The sequence below is a fragment of the Carassius carassius genome, chromosome 35, assembly GCF_963082965.1.
Source record: "Carassius carassius chromosome 35, fCarCar2.1, whole genome shotgun sequence".
Lineage (NCBI taxonomy): Eukaryota > Metazoa > Chordata > Actinopteri > Cypriniformes > Cyprinidae > Carassius > Carassius carassius.
In genome coordinates, this window is record NC_081789.1 from 6,343,684 (window position 1) to 6,363,950 (window position 20,267).

General features: G+C 35.3%; 1 protein-coding gene and 1 long non-coding RNA gene across 6 annotated transcripts in view; one reads left to right on the forward strand and one right to left on the reverse strand.

Annotated features, from left to right (window-relative positions):
- Positions 1-20,267, reverse strand: part of dpp6a (dipeptidyl-peptidase 6a) — a 474,280-nt gene that overhangs the window by 108,131 nt on the left and 345,882 nt on the right. For all 5 annotated transcript variants that reach the window (XM_059524369.1, XM_059524368.1, XM_059524372.1 and 2 more), the window contains 2 exons: positions 16,348-16,462; positions 1,684-1,782 (listed from right to left, as the gene is read on the reverse strand). In XM_059524369.1, the coding sequence (XP_059380352.1) occupies positions 1,684-1,782; positions 16,348-16,462 (214 nt within the window). The remainder of the gene's footprint in view (positions 1-1,683; positions 1,783-16,347; positions 16,463-20,267) is intronic.
- On the forward strand, positions 4,902-5,446 carry LOC132115937 (uncharacterized). Its single transcript, XR_009425582.1, has 2 exons — positions 4,902-5,199; positions 5,317-5,446. It is a non-coding gene; the product is annotated as an uncharacterized LOC132115937 (long non-coding RNA).

Here is a 20,267-nt window from a genome sequence, read left to right on the forward strand (position 1 = left end):
GTTTATCATTGCACCAGACATTTAAAAAAAAAAAAAAAAAATCTGTCTCTCTCTCTCTCACTCTCTCTCTATATATATATATATACATGCATGCATGAAATGTTCACAATGATTTCATCCTCACTTTAAGGGTAAGTAAATCTGAAATTGATGATACCACAATAATAGACAATAATTAAGTGACATAAATAAATAACTTCAGTGAGTTTTTGCCATTTTGTGTGCAATATGCATTTAATTGTCTCTGAAGCATTTGTGGCTGAGACTAGTGCATGACGAGAGCTTCCATATCTGCACAGCCTCAAGCAGCTGATTAGAGGAGACAGCTCAATGAAGCTCAAACCAAATCAGACTGCTTGATTAATCTATCCGCTGATAAACGCCTCCCTCTGTTCACATCAAGTCATCGGTCTGCATGAGTAAAAGATATCATTATCCAGACATGTCCACAAAAATTTAATCACCCTCATTCTGTCTTAATTCAGTATTGTAGAGTTGCCCCAAAACAATTTGGAAACCTTCAGACCCACTTAAACAAGTCTGAATGGTTATTGCATAAGAAATCATATCAAAGCAGGTCATCTGCACTCTTGCATAACTTTTCTGAGCCTTTTTTGCAAAGGATTCACATGTTTTTGAGATTTTTTTCACTAGTACATTTTTTTTATTTAATTTTTTACTTAGTTGTGATGAATGTGACAGAGTAACCTTAAAAAGTAAATTAAAAAAATCTGCTTGTAGATATTGTAATATCAATTAAATCTAAATCTAAAATAAAATATATAACATTAAGGATTACTTAGGATTTAATAGTAGTTTTCTTGCTTTAAAGTAGAAGTAAAGAAGTACACATTTACAGTAAAAGTATTTGATTATAATTTTAACTGTAGTCTAGCATTTGTTATTGCATTTGAAGTTATAGAAACATATTAAACATTTTAAATTAAATTAATTGCAACTTCATCGTTACAAATGTCATTACAAATACATTTGAATATATTACATAAATATATATTGAAATAAATACATTACATATCATCATTTTCAGTATAATGACATTACATTATTACTTTTCCCTAAATGCTTGTCAGTACAATCAGCAGTACACTTTAAACATAAATTAAAGAACAAACTAAATTATTATTTACATGTAATTATGACAAATCAACTCATGTTCAGCAAACTGAATTTAATATAAATTAAACCTTATAAATGTAAAAAAAATCGACTGTAGAGAGATTGACTGAGTATGTTGATGCTTTCTTCAAAATAAAGCCCACTTGTTATGATTGTCATCTAAAGTTGTTACAAGCAACCAGACAAGACATTAATATATGTTCAGATAATTTTTTCAGTCATTGTACTTGGAAACTGTTACTGTACCTCTTTAAACCAAAACATCTTTATTTGGGTTTCAGGAAGATTTTGATTCTCAAATATTTGAAATTCAGGACTTTGAAAAAAAAAAACGGAATCAATACTTTCCTTTTACGTTGAAGAGGAAATTAGCAATGCACAAGCCTGTATTTCACTGCCTCTAAGAATTGATTATGTGCAGAATGAGAATTATAGTACGTTTGTGACTCAATGCTGAGATAATCTCTGCAATCGTATCAGATACTGGGCAGATAATGGAAGAACCACAATAGAGGAAATCAAATGTCTGCTGATGAGAGCACTTACTGCTGATCCACTTAGCGTTCGGGTCATGAACTTTGAAGTCTTTCTTGAAGATTTCTTCCACTGTAACTTTCCCCTTAAAGGCCAGGCTATCGTCTTCACCTATAGGGAGAAATAAAGAAAACACACACTTGTGATGCCTGCTAATGTGAATAGTGTAAATGTAAGGTAAACTCAGCTCAATCATTTATTAAAGACCAAACAATAAATCACTTATCTTTTTTCTTTTTACTTTATTCTGTTATATATATAATTACAAATAATCTAATACTACAAAATATTAAGTGTCTGTATTTGTGTATTAAATTTGTAGGACTTTGTCCTTTGTTTTTGTTTGTTTTATTGAGAATTAGGTAATTGGGCCAAACACAGAATATTAACCATATCTCTACCTTATTATTATACAAATGTGTCATTACAATTTCTATAAATGTATTAAATTGATCAAACAATGTGCATATATACATATATATATATTGCTTACTTCCATACTATATAGTATTATGTGAGCTGAGTAGTATGTCCAAATTGATAGTATTCATAAACAGATGAAATATACACAGATGACCTACTACTTCTGGTAGGATTCTGAAGTGTGCATCTGATGGACACTTTACTAACCCATGAGGCCACAGGAGAGGAATTGTGAATGGAAATGAAGCAACGCAGCTGACACATTACAAGAACAACATTTTAGATGTTCAACATATGTCCGATTTTCATTCATACGATATAGACAGGGGTGCACATCATTTTTTCAGCCTGGTTCTCATAAGAGAACCTGGAGATTTGGTTTGGGCCACACACTGCATATAGCGTGACCCATTAAATATAACTATAAAAAATTAATTAATAATAGTTATACTATTATTGCACTTTATTTATTTAGTTTTTTTATATAAAATAATAGTAAATAAACTAAATAATAGTGTGTGATAATATTATTAAAAATAAAAGGCAGTCCTAGTATTAAATACAAATACATTTATTTTATAGTAAACTTAAAAATAAAATGCTAAAATTTACTACTACTTTCCTTGTTTGCCTCTTTAAGAATAATCACCTTATGTATTCCCAAATTTTAAGTCGCTTTGGATAAAAGCGTCTAAAAATAAATAAATAAAAGCGTTTTCATATTTTCATAGATTAGCGTTTTCATAGTTATCATATTCAAACTTAAATCAGCAAAATTTTTATTTTGGCAGGTTGCAGGCAAGTAAGTATATGCGCTTCCGGATTTAGCGCTGCTGATTAAAGAGCGTCAGTGGATGAATGTCACAGTTTTGCATTGTGCTTTGAAATCGGCATGGCATAGTCTAGATTTATGCTTTCAGGTTGAAAATAAAACTTGTATAGTACAGTTTGTGTTCTAAAATGGTAATTGTGTATTAACAGTTGTCAACCATGTTGGTACGCAAATGCGTTGTCAGAACATATTTATATAACGCATTTTTTATGAAGTAATTTCTGATTCAAAACAACTGAACACATGTGACAGTGCGATTTGTAGTTGTAGAGAAAAGCCACACATGTGTATCAGTAAATTTGAAGAGTTGCAAACCTGTAGACTTTTTTTCTCTCCCACAAACACAACACAACAGTTACACCTTCTCAAATTCTTCATTGCAGGTGCACAAATCCTATTCTACAAATCACAAATTAAGAAACTCGTACGCTCACATTATTGAAACAATTGCTGCAGTGAATGTGGTGCAAAACGCATTTACACACCCGCATCAAGAAATGTGAAGTCGTGGAGAAATGTTGAACATCCGCAAATCAGTACGTGAATTCATCAAATGAGAGTTGCACACTTGTAGAATATTTTCTCAGAAACGTCTTGTATATTTTTCTAACACAAACACAAAGTACATAACTACAGCTGCTTGAATCTGCTGCGATGAATCTCAAACACTGTTTTTCGCTTTCAAGTGACAAGTTTCGCGCTCTCCCTTTTGCACCGAGATATTTGCTTCAAAAGTGATTTGTGCATCTGTAGAGGTAGTGGGCGGGACTGTTTAGAGATTACAGAATTTCAGCCAATCAGAAGAGATACTTTGGCTCGTTGCTGAGTAGGTGGAGGCTTGGGAACTGTAGCCGGTAGATATACGCCCCAAGCAGTTTTACGCCCCTGTTGTTCCTCATGCGTCCAGTAGGGGGAGGCTGTATATTAGTATATGAGCCCAGTCATATATATTTAAGAACAGCAGACCATATCTATATGTATGATAGCAGCAGACCTTCTTGAAGCGATACGTATTGAGGTATGTTAAATAATCTGCTAAAGTTATTGTTGTTGATTGTATTGTGTAATGATGCAACATTTATTATTTATAAACGATTGATCAATTAAATATCAATTAGCGATATCAATTCAAAAGATGGGTCAATTTATTTCGAGAGGCAAAAGTACTTGATTGAGTCAGATGTTCTGTCTGACTCAAACTTAGCTAACCACGTGTAGGTTAAGCTGCCCCTAGTCTTCTCTTTAAACTCTCTGTCGCACTCACTTTTAAAATTAATTACATTTTTATTTTTATCTTGTTATTTGTCTTTAGCTTGCGTGGCATGGCTTCTTCTGGTAAGACCCTGTTTACTCCTTGCATGTCAACATATTCCGCATGGTTTCTGGAGCAACATTAGAGTGGATAATCACAAATGTGTGATTTTTATTGACAGTCTATGATGTGAACACACAAAATACATATTTATAATAGGCATGTATGTATGTATGCAAATCTCAAAGTCTCTTAAAAGGAGTTGAACTGCACACTCACTCAAGTATTTTGTCAAATAATACATACATACTGTACGTCATGCAAGATAAAACCAACATTAAAAACTTTGGTTTGAATGTAGATTTTGTTTTGAGTTGTTTCTTATAAATGAGATGATCTAATTCTCTAATGTATATCTTAATATACAGTTTCCTTAAAATAGTTTACTGATCTGGACAAATGTGTGTACACTTAATGTTTGTTTTATCATACTCTGTCTTTAGTTCTTTAACTTGTATCTCAAAAATCATATACATGGAAATGTTTTTAATGTAATTTTCAATTTTCTTTCCACAGTCCTTCATCAATGGAAAAAAAAAAAAAATCAAAGTGGCTTGACACTTTTTCCAAGTGTTCCATCAAGAAAGTGCCTGTGCCATATTGTTCATTGAAGATCAGGAGCAAATTGATGTTATCTACACTCAGATGACTTCAATTCCAGAGGTAGGTCTTGTGTGTTAGTTGTGCTCTGCATGGTGTCATATTCACATTGTTTTTAATGTCAAATAGTTTATCCATAATGTTAGACCATTGCTATAAAATAATAGTTTTGTGCTTAATATAGAAAAGGCACTTTTGATTTTGTTGTTAAAAAATAAAAATGCAAAATGATGCTTGGCTTATTTAGGCTTTGATAAATCTTTCTCTGGTAGTCCATCATCTGTGCTCTTGCTGTTGTGAAACATGTGTCCATCTTGGAGTCTGAGAAGAAATTCCTGTGAGGACCTGTCATTGACGCAAGGTACTGTAAGGATCCTATAAAGGAAAACATTTTGAAACATGACATCCTGCCATTATTTATAAATAACCATTGTTTCTACCACTAAGCAACTTTTGCTTTTTTATTTATTTTTATCAGTGAGTGGGATCACTTTGACAGCAGGATAAAGAAACAATTAAAGAAGAGTGGCAAGCCATAGGAGAGTCATCTACAGGAGTCATGCTGTTAAGAAATAACCAAGTCATGGTGTTAATAAATAATTTTTTTGTGAACAACAATATTGTCTCTTTCTTTTAAATGACCCTTGGAACTTTAGAAAAGGGTTAAATTGTGTTTGTCTTCATAAAATGATATGTAGGACATGTTTTGTTGCTGTATGACGAGCAATCATGAATTGTACAGCAAATATTTCATTTAGGATCCATATGATTACACAGTACTGTATGTCTAATGGCCTGAATATGGTTAATATCTAAATATAACTTAATATAAATTCACAACATCATATATCAGTCAGTCTCCTGTATACAAAAACAGTTTATAAATAAATATAAATAATACATTTTACAGTAGGTCATAAGTCTGCAGCCTGAGGAACAACAGGGGCGTAAAACTGCTTGGGGCGTATATCTACCGGCTACAGTTCCCAAGCCTCCACCTACTCAGCAACGAGCCAAAGTAGCTCTTCTGATTGGCTGAAATTCTGTAATCTCTAAACAGTCCCGCCCACTACCTCTACAGATGCACAAATCACTTTTGAAGCAAATATCTCGGTGCAAAAGGGAGAGCGCGAAACTTGTCACTTGAAAGCGAAAAACAGTGTTTGAGATTCATCGCAGCAGATTCAAGCAGCTGTAGTTATGTACTTTGTGTTTGTGTTAGAAAAATATACAAGACGTTTCTGAGAAAATATTCTACAAGTGTGCAACTCTCATTTGATGAATTCACGTACTGATTTGCGGATGTTCAACATTTCTCCACGACTTCACATTTCTTGATGCGGGTGTGTAAATGCGTTTTGCACCACATTCACTGCAGCAATTGTTTCAATAATGTGAGCGTACGAGTTTCTTAATTTGTGATTTGTAGAATAGGATTTGTGCACCTGCAATGAAGAATTTGAGAAGGTGTAACTGTTGTGTTGTGTTTGTGGGAGAGAAAAAAAGTCTACAGGTTTGCAACTCTTAAAACATTTCTCTCTGGGACTTCAAATTTACTGATACACATGTGTGGCTTTTCTCTACAACTACAAATCGCACTGTCACAGGTGTTCAGTTGTTTTGAATCAAAAATAACTTCATAATTTTTTATTTTGGTCGCGCATGCGGACCTGCGGACCACTTATGTGCACCCCTGTATATAGACCTAATTTTTGAATGGTTGTTTTTGTATGCAGTGACATGTGGTGGTTCATGGGTTTGCAGACTAGTGAAAAATCTGCAAAACTCTAAAAACTTACCTATACGTACGTATAAATCGCTGAGGCAGTAAAAATCTGACAACTTTTATTCCTTTTCACACAAAGTTTGATTTACAGGGCCAGAGTTTTGATTAAAAAAACATAATTTGCGCACAATTACGTCAGTTAGCGTCACATATACAGCTTCACACAGTTTGTATGGGTTTTCTAATTTATTATGTTTGCTCGGTAGCTCAACTTATATGGCATTACACTTATGAGGTAAAGTGCTCCAGTAAAAATCCCATTAAAACTACAGTTCTACAGCTCAAACCCACATACAGTATAAGGAAACTTAAATAACACGGTTGCATTAGTGAATGTATTTTTGCATTATCAGTAAGGATTAGGGTTGGGTTTGGTGTAGCCTTTTAGCGAAACTCCCCAGACATTTAAATTCTGAACCACCACATCACCACATGCACATATCTTCAATGAGTCTGGGTTGAATAAGAAACATGACTTTCACAGTTCAATATGTGCACTGAATCACTGACTTGGAATAAATGATTCGCAAAGGTTTTGAAACTTCACAAAGTGTTTGGAAAATGCCAGTCAGAGCATTTAGCACCAAGACTCCAAGTTTATTTGGTGCAACTCACAATCTTCACGCCTCAATCCTCTGCTCAGTGCATGTCAAAAACTCTAAGCTTTTCAGGTTCATGGGAAGCAAACTGTATCTGCATTGGGCTGAATTGGCTCACAGGCTTTTCTTAGAGGACAGCCTGGTGATTTTTCCTCTAAAAGATACGATAGTCTCTTCAGTAATGGCAACTGCAGCTCCTGGGCTTGATGTGAAAACCACAGTTCTCTCTTAACGCTGCAGTGGAAAGTTCTGACTGTTCCAGCTTCCAGCAGTGCCTGGGCTCATTATCTCAGCCATACCGCTGCGCTCAGGGCCCAAAGATCGCCTCCTTCAGGCAACCTCTGTTTGACATTACCACTCATTCGTTCAGCACATGGCACGAGTGCACCAACTCACCGCCACATCAATACCTAGAGACCGAACATGCGACGTAGTGGAAAACCATTTTAAATCGCAGGCATTCAGAAGGAATGTGGCGGCAGAGCTTCGCATTAAATGACAGCCCCATAAGCTGAGAATGAACACCAGAATGTATTCAGTGTGTTTGACAGAGAAAGCGGGGAAGAATCTATCAACTCGCTTGCGCTTCATCTCGCTCTGACTAATATTACGCTGTCACTTTGACTCTTGTACTCATGCAGGTTCACGCGTGGGCCGGGTGCAATTCTCTACTGCCGCAGAGAAGAAAAAAAAGAAAAAAAAAAGGTAGGACATGGGAGTAAACACAATCAGGCGTCCCTCCAGGCTCTGCTTTAGACCAATTGAAAGTTTCATTATTAAAATAGGCTTTGTGCATTTACAGCTGATGCCAGCACTAACCTGATTTATTTAGTCATAATTCTGCATATCAGATAGGATCACAGAGTGCTTTCGTCTGGCATATGACCCATTTCATATGCAGTGTGAGATGCAGAAAAGGCAATTTCTGATTTGTTTCACTTTGAAGTCAGGACGAGCAGATTTGTACATCCTAAATGTGTAGAGTGCAAAAGACCAAACATCAGAACCCCCCAGAAATATACTTTTTGAGACAAACTAAAAAAAAGAATGCAGTCTTACATTGCCTAGTGGACTATAGTGTGGTCCATTCTGCAGCTTATTTTGGCCAAGAGTTGGCCATTTAAACAGGAAATTTGAAGATTATCTTATAAAGTTTATAAAGCACATATTCTGAATTACTATATTCTACATCCTTAATCCTACCCAATACCTACATTTAACAACTACCTTACTAACTATTAACAAACAGCAAATTAGGAGATGACTGTCACAAAAAGTCGTAGTTCATGGTTTGTTAATAGCACTGTTGGGCAAGTTACTCTGCAAATATAATCAAATTACTAATTACTGATTACTCTTTTTAAAAGTTATCATGTTACTGTTATGATTACTTTATTTCAAAAGTAATTAGTTACATTACTATTACGTTACGTTTTTCTCCATGAAATTTATGAAATCCCAGCATATTAAGATAATATTTGTTATTAAAGTATCAACATTCACAGAACAGTTATTTTTAACTAAAGCAAGCGGCAGCTGTGTGCATGGTTTGGCAGAATGCCTGCAAATAGCGCTGCTTTTATAATCTCTAAAAGACATCTCAGTTCATCGCAATCTCACAAATCTCTGTTCCAACACAATAAACATATGAATAATGAAGTTTTCATAATGTCTACAATTCGTGTATTATAATGAGAGGATTTGTGTGCACACAAATTTCAGCACTGCATTGCTCAACACTGCAAACGTGTGTTATAGCCTAAATAGAAATTCTATATTTTATATTAGTTCATGTTGCATTTGTGCAATAGATAAATAACCATTTATTTGTTTTATATATTTTATGTTTAGATATTTCTATTTTTGGTAGTCCTCTGAATCATTTTGTTCTCCCGCATCCTCTCCCACCAGCACTCGTGCATCTTCTCCCACACTGATGTTGCGTCAGGTATCGCGGGAGCAGGTCTCAGGTCCACTGGCACTTGACTCGACAGTGCGTGTAGGCCTACATCCTTTTACAATCTCTAGATTTAAAAACACTGCATTCTGTCAACAATGTAATGCGGCAGTAACGTATAGACTCCTCGGCTTATAACTATACTCTAATTACGATTTCGAAAATTATAACGCGTTAAATTACTCCGTTACTAAAAAAGTAATTAAATGACAGTGAAGCGTTACTAAGTAATGCGTTACTGCCCAACACTGGTTAATAGCCATAACGGAATCTTAAAATAAAATGTTACCATAATTATTTAAAGGTTTAGCATAATTAGAAACTCACATGGCCTTTTAAGGTCAATGCAGGTTTTTATGGCAATGGTAACCTAATAGACTCAACAAAGATCTGAAGCCATAAACTTTTGGAAAACCATTGAAAATACATACAAATCCATGCAAATACACAATGAATGGAATAAACCTTTTCTGTGATTAGCATGTTTTTATTATGTTTTTTGTTTTTTAATGGTCAAATCTAAGATATAGGAAAAATGTCAGGGTGATTCCACTGACAATAAAAAATTAATAAATAAATAAAATAAAAACGAATTGAAATAAACACATTCTTGACAATTCTATGTGCCATTTGGCATAAAACAATTTAAGAATTTCAATGACTAAATTCATTATTATTTCTTTATTTCCTTTAATTTGTATTAAAAACTTAACAGTAATATTCTACCAATGAAAGGACCCCTACATGATTGTGTACCTGTGTCAGGGTCAAGTCAAGTTTTTTTTCATTTTTTTTTATCATTATTAATTTTTTATGACAAGGCAAGGTTTTTAACTGTCATGGGTAAAAACACATTGATATTTATGAGTTAATAGTTTATGATACTGTCAGCCATCATAGTAAATTGTTTAAAGTCTTTCAAATCAGCAGGATTACAAAGAGTATTTCAAAGAACTCAGATAATAAAACATATCAGAAGTGCTCACTGTAGCAGAATTTGTAAACACGACTTTTTTGTTTCCTGGTGGGCTGATAAAAACTGCATCAGACGCTGCATAAAATCCAGGCAATCTGATAGAAGCTTTTGATGCCGGCCACCGTTTTTGTGTGCAATATGCACTGGGCGGCCCATGAGCAGTCTGTGGGAATGCTGCCTGAGGCTGATACTAGGAAACATTTAAACGTGAGCAGAAACATAACTCCGCTGGTAAACCGACACATTACAGAAACATTCAGCTATTAGGCAAACAAAATATAATAATCCTTGCCAATGAGTTCAGTCAAGTGAATTTCAAAGAATGACAACAAATGAAATGTCTTGGACGCATATTCAAGTCTTATGTCCTGCTGCTGTGTCTGTGTTAGAGCTGACAGCTGAGGGCTGATTTTCTTGCATGGTGCACAGAGGAGAAATGAGCCCAGCTGGAAGTTTCTCTGCCTGGCTGCCTGCTATAGACAGAGTCTGCAGCGTGCCTGGACTCTGCACTATTAAAGCTGAGCTGCCCACCATTACAGCTAGATGAATATTCATCACTGTAAACGCCCATTTACAAAGTGCATTTGCCATAAGCAGCCATTTAGCGCATAAACCTCAGTATTAGGCCTTTATTATTCACTCCAGCAAGATATTTGGAGAATTACAAAAAACATTTTGCACATGTTGTGGCAGTTTTGGCTCTGCATTTTGCCGGAAATTCCTCCCTTTTCCGTAATGGGTTTTGGGTAATAGCAGAACAAAAACCCTGCATGGATGCACACTTACGTCTGCCAGAAACAGTTTACCATTCAGGCATTTCTGGCAACCTGCATTTGTCGCACTATGATTTTGAAGGCAATCACATGAACCGCACTTGCTAGTATGGAGAGTGCGAACTGGGATGCAGATTGTTGACTGGGTATATTGCACTTTGAAGAGCAGAATGATTCTGTTTACTCAAAAAAAAAAGACATAGTACACATTACCTTAAGAATTTGAATTAGAATAATATTTCACAGCATTGCTGTTCCTACTGTATTTTGACCAAATGGAGGCAGTTTGGTGAGTCTAAGAGAATTGTTTATTTTTATTTAAAAAACATTAAAAAGCTAACCCACCCCAAAATGGTAAAATACGTATTTAAATTAATTTTACACTATGCACAAGTTTATATAAATGTTGCATTTGAAATCAAAATGTTTCAAAACTTTCTGCCAGTCTGATCAAATATGAGTATTTATTCACCAAACAGATATTACTTAAATCGGTGCTATGCTGCATGTATATGGTATGTACAGTAGTGCAGAAATAGCATGATGTGTATAATATGCATATCCTGCATCTTTGAAGATATATTGTAAGGCTTCTATGTAAGGAATTTTTAAATGGTAAAATTCATGTTTGAATGTCTTTGCATAATATTAGAGTGGTGAAGAACCTCTCCCAGAAATCCACTACCAAGAAAATGGTGAAAATTAGGACCAAGTAGTTGAACACATTTAAATCACAGGCATTAATTAAAGAACAGCAAGAGCTTTCATAAGCAGCAGAAAATGGGAGATGTTCTCCACTTCAAAGAATGGAATGGTTAAGAAGATCACAGTGTTATCTGTAAGACTGTGCTGATTTCATATGCACTGCTCTTTGTTTGATGGACATGTGGATCCTACTTGTCAGCCCTTCGGCCCAAAGTTAATGAAACGATTAAAAGGAAATGAAGACCTTCCATTTCAGCGCATGATTCATTATGTCTTAATAGATGGTGCTTCGTTGATGTGGAGCAAAAGAAGAGAGCGTTAATTTCATCATTTGCCAATGTGAAAATGCAACGTGAATGCTGAGGGAGGAAAATTATTAAAGGCCATCTGTATTTTTGATGCACTGACAATGTTTTCATTGAATCTTGTGCTTTGAAAGATGTACACACAGGACTGTCTATGTACTCTGACATTGTTAGTATTCATGAGAGAGGCTGGTGTAACTGATCCAATTCACTGCTGTCAGCTTAGATATCAGCAAAATATTAAAAAGGTGTCTAAAATAACTTTTTTTTTTGAGGGGTGAAAATTCCTCTGGCAGTCGCACTGAAAAATTCCTAGAGAGTCGGAAGGTGACTTGGCTGATCTCTACGCACATGGAAAGTGCAATTTCTCTAACAACAGGACAGAGAAGCGGAAATAACTGTGGGAAGGTTATCTGACAGACCCCTGGTATGAAGCCGCCATGTGCAACGGTTCCTGAGAGATTTGTGAAATCAGAGGAAAGGGAGTTTCCATCACAAACCCTCAGAGAAAGAAGCTCCCCTGGCATGTCCAATTAGCTGTCATTGTGTCAGTCAAGCATCAGTCTTCAGTGAGATACAGTATATTTAGTCTAAAAACGTAAAAATGCTGGGATAAAAGAAGACATGACCCAGTTTTCCAGTCAAAGCACTGATCGAGCCTCATCATATCAACCTATCAGTTACATGAAAGAAAGGACGCGTCACAACAAGACAGCAGCGGAGATTGGGAAAAAAACACTCGGGCTAGAGGAAATCCAGAGGAACATCAATGGAGTGTGGTAGAGTGTCAGGAGCATTTTGTATCTGGCAGTGTGGATAACAGTGAACTGTTCATCAGCGGGGCAGCGGGGAGGATGGTGAACTCACAGGGGCTCTATTACTATGACCTCCTCCTGGGAGTCACGGGATAGGCAATGGTTTTAAAGTTGGATTTATTTTTAGAAAAAGAGTTTCTTTAAAAAAATTTGTGGATTTTACCACAACATGAACACATATAATTAATGCATAATAAATAAATCAAATATAAATATTTAAATATAAAAAGCTGATTACAAATGAAAATATAAAAAATTCAAAAAAATCTATCTGTCTGTCTGTCTGTCTATCCATCTACTAATGCTCAATGGTTTGCGATCTGTCAGATGTTTTAATGTTTATTGTTCACCAAAAGACATGCATTTATTTGATCAATGTGTGAAATTTTATTACAACAAAACAACGATTTTCTATTTATGAAATATTTGTAAATGTAATATAATCCTGTGATGCAAAGATGAAGTTTCAGCAGCATGATCCTTCAGAAATCATCTTAATATTCTGATTTGCTGCTTTAAATTACTATAACACTTTTAAAAATAAAGATGTTGCAAAGGGTGTTCACAATGTCATATTAGAATATTTTTTGGTTCCACAAAGAACCATTCAGTCAAAGGTTCTTTAAAGAACCATCTCTTTCTTACCTTTTTATAATTTGAAGAACCTTTCTCCACAAAAGAACCTTTTGTGAAACCTTTCGTTTTTCAGATGTTAAAGTTCAGATGTTTTATGGAACCATTAAGACAAAAAAAAAAGTTATTATATGGCATCGTGATGCACCTTTATTTTCAAGAGTCTGTTAACATCATTAGACGGAAATGGTTGTGCTGCTTTTTTATTTTTTTTGATAAAACCACTTTTATCTGCAATAGAAATCTATTTGTAACATTATGAACATCTTTACTGTATTGATCAGTTCAATGTGTCTGTTTATATATCTTAAAACAGGTTTCTGGTCTTCTGTATGATTTATCATTACCATTCATTTAAGGACACACACAAATATAAAGAAAGAAAGAAAGAGAGAGAGAGAGAGAGAGAGAGAGAGAGAGAAAGAAAGAAGAAACCCTCTGAACCATTTGAAACGTCATTCCCTCTTATTTTTAACCCCTTCCTTCTGTCCACCTGTCATATAGAGACCACTTGCCATGTTCTAATCAATCCATGAAGAATAAAATCCCACCCTACATGTTTTTATCATTAAACATCCTGTTTCTCTCTTTGATACCACTCTGCAGAAGAAAAATGTGTTGCAAATGATGTTGACCTCAAGAACAGGATTATTTGCAATGTGCCTTTCCTGAATAAATCAGGTGCACTTATGTAAGTGACCTGGTTTACAGACATGCAGCAGTCTGTAGAGATCTTTGAGACGCTGTCCTGTGTCCCGCAGTTTTGGAGAGGTGTCAGGACTCAGGTGACTCAGAGATGCCACCTGCTCGGTCTCTATGGCCTGTGCTCATTCTCTCTTCCTCGATTAGCCTGACTGCCTGAACCATCCCCTGCTCCAGTTTAGAAACAGCACAGACATGAAGTAAAAGACTGCAGCTAGACAAGGTGTCCAACTGGACAAAAGAGGATGTGACAACACACACACACACACACGAGCACACAAAAACTCACAGACAGAAAACAAATTACACAGGGTGTCACATCTCAATCTGTGCCTCCCATTAAAAGACTTTACACTGAGCGTATTATTAGAGAAAAACTTTAATGTGTGGGAACAGACAAAACTTCTCAATTAGTTTCTCAAAGACTGGTCCTTCTAGCTTAATGAAGGCAAACCAGTATTCACAGCACACTAATTAAAGCACGGCTGGGAGATTTTTATAGCTTTTAGAGAGCAAGGGAACACAGAGATTTATATTGTCCAGTAACAGGCTTCCCTGCCCACATACACACTCTTGTTATATGGTAGTTTTTATAGTAGTTCCTCATCTAGTGAGAGCTTAATCTCATTCTGTACACAGATTCACTTCTTATTTTGATTGTATTTCGATGGCAGAGAACAACACTGAAACCTAACTATTCTAATGTAGATTTTTGTCTGTGGAGGAACAATATATACGCAAGTTTAGTAACACTTTACAGTGTCTTTGTTGTACTTGCTACATATACTATTGTACAGCGTATTATTATAATAAACAGTAAATTATGCATAATTACAAGTAACTTGATGTCTTTTACTTATATAATTAAGTAAATAATTGTGAAATTACACTATAGCAAGGACACAAACTCTGAGTCTGACTGGAACTTTACTAACACTCAATTTGATATACCTTACGGTGATGGTTTTTCTGTATTCTAATCTTAATTTGACTCAATGTGGCTACAACTGGTTTTTAAAAGTTGGAACATTTAATAACCAAATGTTAAATGAATAATAAAAAATAAAAAAAAAACACACAACAACAATGATTATGCAGAAATGTTTCAAGTCAGTAAGGTGAGGACATAAGTTGCTTTACCTTTTAAACATGTCACTGCTGTGTGCTATATGGAAAGATGTTTAATATAATTATTTAAGTGTGTAAATATATTTATGTGTGTGTGTGTGTGTGTGTGAGAGAGAGAGAGAGAGAGAGAGAGAGAGAGAGAGAGAGAGAGAGAGAGAGAGAGAAGAGAGTGATTTATTATTATTATTTTTTTATTTTATTTTTTTGATAGAACTGAATACTGTTATTCAGCAATGGCACATTAAAAATAGACCAACTCAACGATTTCTGAAGGATCATGTGACACAGAAAACTGGAGTAATGACTTTTGAAAATTCAGTTTTGCCATCAGAGGATTTTTTTTTTTGATATTTTAAATCGAAATGAAATTAAATGAAATTAAAATGTTATAATTAACAATATTTCTGTTTTTGATCAAATAAATGCATCCTCGGAGGTGTTGTAAAAAATCTTAACATCTAACCAACCTAAAACTTTTGAATTATAGTGTACACTAGAGTGTATTATTTTAGTTATAAATGGAAATTGATTTCTGTCACTCGGATGATCCTGGTTGTATTTGTGCATGTAAATATTCTTCTGTTTTGTGTCAATAATGCTTGTTTGGGGTTCAAACATGCCTCCCCAAAAAAGTTTAAACAGTCTCACAATTGGACCTCATTTGCCAAGTAACAACATTTTCTTGTCACAGTTTTCCTGCCTTTGGCCAAAAAAGACTCCATTTTAAATTACAGTGGGACAGACTTATTTTTTTTTGGCATGTTTACAGCAAATTTAGTTGCAATATGAAGCCTGTTATTACACTTCACATTTGTGTTGTTTGGCCACACTGGATGTGTCCAGAACCCTTGTAAGTGTTCATTTTGTTTGCATGGTTGCGTCACATATGTGAAAACTTGTCCCAATTGAAATTTTTAAGTACAAGCCAAGATGTTTTGGAAAACATTCAAGGTGTTCTGGCAGGATGTGGTGACATGAGAGGATGCGTCTGTAATAGGATTGTGCACCTGTATGTAGACACTTGAAATGTGCTGGTTTGCTAACAGCATCATGTGTGTGTGTCTGTGTGTATGTGTGTAGTGTGGTCCAGAGGCTCATGGCCCCGGGCCCTTTGCTCCCAGGCTGCATACCTGGAGTCAGCAGAATGACAGAGGTGACGATCAGAGAGCAGATGACCAGAATAACAAGCAGTGCAATCGCTATTCCCTTCCAGTTCCTCTGCGGAGGGTTACTTCCCACCAGCTCCTACAGAAAGAGCCAGACAAAGAGAGAGAAAGCATGTGAGTCGATGAATGCAAATGGGAGGTTAGTCAAGGACAGTTGTGTGTCAGTGAGCAGCGCCTCCTGGGAAACTGCTGTTGGCCTAAAACAATTTCTGCCACCATTTCTGTACAAAAATAAAATAAAAATAAAAATAAAATGTAATTTAGTGTGACAAGCAGTACTGTTCAAAAGTTTAGGAATGGTAAAATATTATGCTTAACAGGGCAGCATTTATTTGATAAGAAATACAGTCTGATTTTAGAAGCTGATTTGCTGCTATTATCAATTATAAAATTTAAAAAAAAGTTTCTATGCTTATGTGTGTGTGTGTGTGTGTGTGTGTGTGTGTGTGTGTGTGTGTGTGTCTGTGTGTGTGTGTGTGTAAGTGTGTGTGTGTGAGAGAGAGAGATTATTTGCATAAACAGATAACTCCATTTTCAATGTTTCTAATTTCGATTTAAATTGTCACGTTTTAATAATTAATCATGTTTTGTTGTGTGTTTAATTGTTTTAGTTCACTGTATATATATTTTCTGTTAAGTTATTTTTACTTAAAAAAAAAAAAAAAAAACCTGCAGTTTGATTAATTGGAATTGGAATGCACTATGAAAAAACATGATTTTTGAACATTATGTGTTTTTGCAAAATAACTCTTCATATATATATATATATATATATATATATATATATATATATACATACACACACATTATAAATGTCTTTACTGTCTCTTGTAAGTAATTTAATGCATCCTTGTTGGATAAACGTAGTAATTTCTTTCAATAAAATAGAACAATTTATTAAATTCAACAAATTTATAAAAGACCCTAAATTCTGAATGGTAGTGTGTATATGTTAGGGCTGGACGATTATGGCCTAAAGTCAAAACCTCAATTAATTGAACATTTTACCTCGATTACGATTAATGAACGATTATTTTGTTTCTGTTTTGTTTTTTTGCACTCATAGTTCACTGACAAGGTTTGTACTGTAAACAGGGCCATAGTTGGGGTTTGTGAGGCCCCGGTTCAGGTTGTACCACTGGGCCCTGTTTGAAAGTGTTTAATTTGTATGTTCGTTCTGTTTATTTGTTCATCAACATGCCCGCCACGTCCCAGAATGCAACGCGGCGCCCAAGCCCTATAAGGCCCGGTCACTTTAAGAGACAATGAATGCATCCAATATAATACACATACGATTTTTTCTCAACTGTTGACTTTAACTTGAGACATAACTGACAGTTTTTTCGAACATACTATCCAAGACGGGTATTTTCACATATTTTTTATGTATTTGTCGGTACAAGAGCAAAAACAGACAAGTTCAGCTTTTCCGCGTCTTGTGTTTGAATGCTTTAAAGTCTTTTGAATGGTTACATTTGCAAGTGGCAAGGCTTAAGAACACGTGAAAATGATACGCTTTCGTGTCGACACGCAGCAGCGTTCTGTCAACTGTCCTGAGCGTCTTTTTAGACTGGCCTCAGCCAGACGGTTGACATCGACTATTAAAGGTGGGATATTTTTTTCTTACTGAAACAACGATCATTAGGGCTGCTGCGGTTATGAAATTTCCCTTGCGATTATTATGGGTGGCTCAAAGGCCCTATATGCGGTATTACCGGCGTTTTCATTTTTTTTTTTTTTACATACCTAAATTATCCTGATTTGAGTTATGTAGCATATATTGTTGCTTTTTTAACTGACAGAGAGACACGTTTTAAAACATTTTTGTTTCTTTTTAAAGAATGTTCGTAACATTTCTTACACATTATTGCTCGGTGTAAGAGATAAATAAAGATTAAAGGTAAACAGTACCAGTACGAGTGATTGCGTGTGTGAATTAGTCATACCGTCTCTATATTATTGTGAAGCTGTGGGTTGTAAATTGCCTAGTTTCTTTCAAAAGTAGAAAAATATGCTATAATAAGTTTTGAGATTCTAAGATACTTTAGTGATAAATCACAGGACAGCGCTGACAACTGCGTTCCTCTGTGCGCGCGATCTTCACAACTAAGAGTTTTCGTGCCACAATGCAGCTGCGTGAACATGGTAGCTCGATATAATAATACACATCCGATCATCTAATCGCTTTAACGTCCAAACCATAAAAAACAAATACAACTGACAAAGTTTAGTGAAGACGCAAGGCTCACCGCTCGCGCGCCATCACTATGTGTTGAACCGGCGTTCACCTCCGTGTTTTGCTTTTATGCCACTGACTGGAAGGGGCAGAATCATGTGGCTACACACGCTTTTAAGGGGGAAGTATTAACAGGAAATAACCGAAAAATGGGAAAATTATGTCGGTTAGATATTCTAAATTTCGGTTTCGATTACTTTTCGATTAATCGTCCAGCCCTAATATATGCTGCAAAATTTATTTGTTAAATAAAGAATAAACCTCTGAAAAGCTTGAGGGCATTTTAATTTCTAAAGGCCAGAAAATGCATACATGACTTGTACAGATTTGTATTTGCTTCATGTGTTGTGTGTAAGAACTATGTAGAGCAAAAAAAAAAAACTATTTTTCCAAATGTGAGGGAACTTCACAGATGTTAAGCCTAAAACAGATTGTCTGGCTTAATATTTGACAGTCGATATAAATGAAACAAATTTGATAAATGAATGGTAGTATGAAAACATCAAAATGAGCGTGACAGGAGCACTAACAATGAATGGGATGTGAATAACAGATACTAAACTCAATAAATCAAACCTGTTTGTTTATTAAAGCAGAGAACATTACATCTCTTGCTCATACAGATGCTGCCAAAATATGGAAATTACAATAAGCAGAAGGTCAGTAGACACAAAGCATTTGAACTTTAAGCAGAATGCATGCAAATAGAGCTGAAAGCAGCACACAGCTGTGGTCTGTGTTCTCTCAGCTGACGTTTTTATTAGACTCAACACAGACTAATGGAGTGGAAATCTAGTGGCGAGGGTGGCATTAAACTCTTTAAGGCCTGCGCTGTTAGTGACCTTGTTCCTGTCCTAATTGAATAGCGCGGCAGACATCATTAGCCTGGAGATAACAGTAGCCAGAGCCTGTTTACCGGGACACCCATTACAAGGACTCATTAAAGTCCCTTTCTCTGTCTCTCTCAGTCTTTCTCTCTTTCTGTTTCTGTTCTTCAACACTATTTTTCTCTTCCTCCCCAGGATCACACAGGCAGACTCTTCCTCTCCGGTATGCAAATGGAACTGCTGAATTTGACACGGCATTACAGCGCTAACAACCAGCAAAGCCTTTCACCACGTCCTGCCCCACATATGCATACTGTATAAAAATAATAGCTGTTTACCCACAATGCCCTGCTTCCTAAAGATATGATATATTTTCTTTGTTTTTTTTTTCTCTACTGTGTTGTTTCATTTAAATAGTAAAAGAAATAAATGTAATGTATTGAATTAGTACTATGTAATCTACATCAGAACTATTTAGGTTTAAATAAGACGCATTACAGAAATGCTTGACACATACGATTGTAAGCTAATGTGGAAAAAATGTGGGAAAATATTGATATTTGTTGTATTAAATAAATTAAAATTAAATAAACTAAATTTTATAAACTTTTATGTTTTTGCTGTACTCTGGATCAAATAAATCTATAAAAAAATACAATAAATTAAAAACATTAAAAATCTTACTGTTCCAAAACTTTTGGCTGGTAGTGTTTACATATGCATACAGTATAAAGATCAGTAATCTGTATCTGTCACACCCCTGGACAGTTTTTGTTGTGTTTTCTTTCCCCATGTGCTCTGTGTGACCTAGTTTCTGTTTC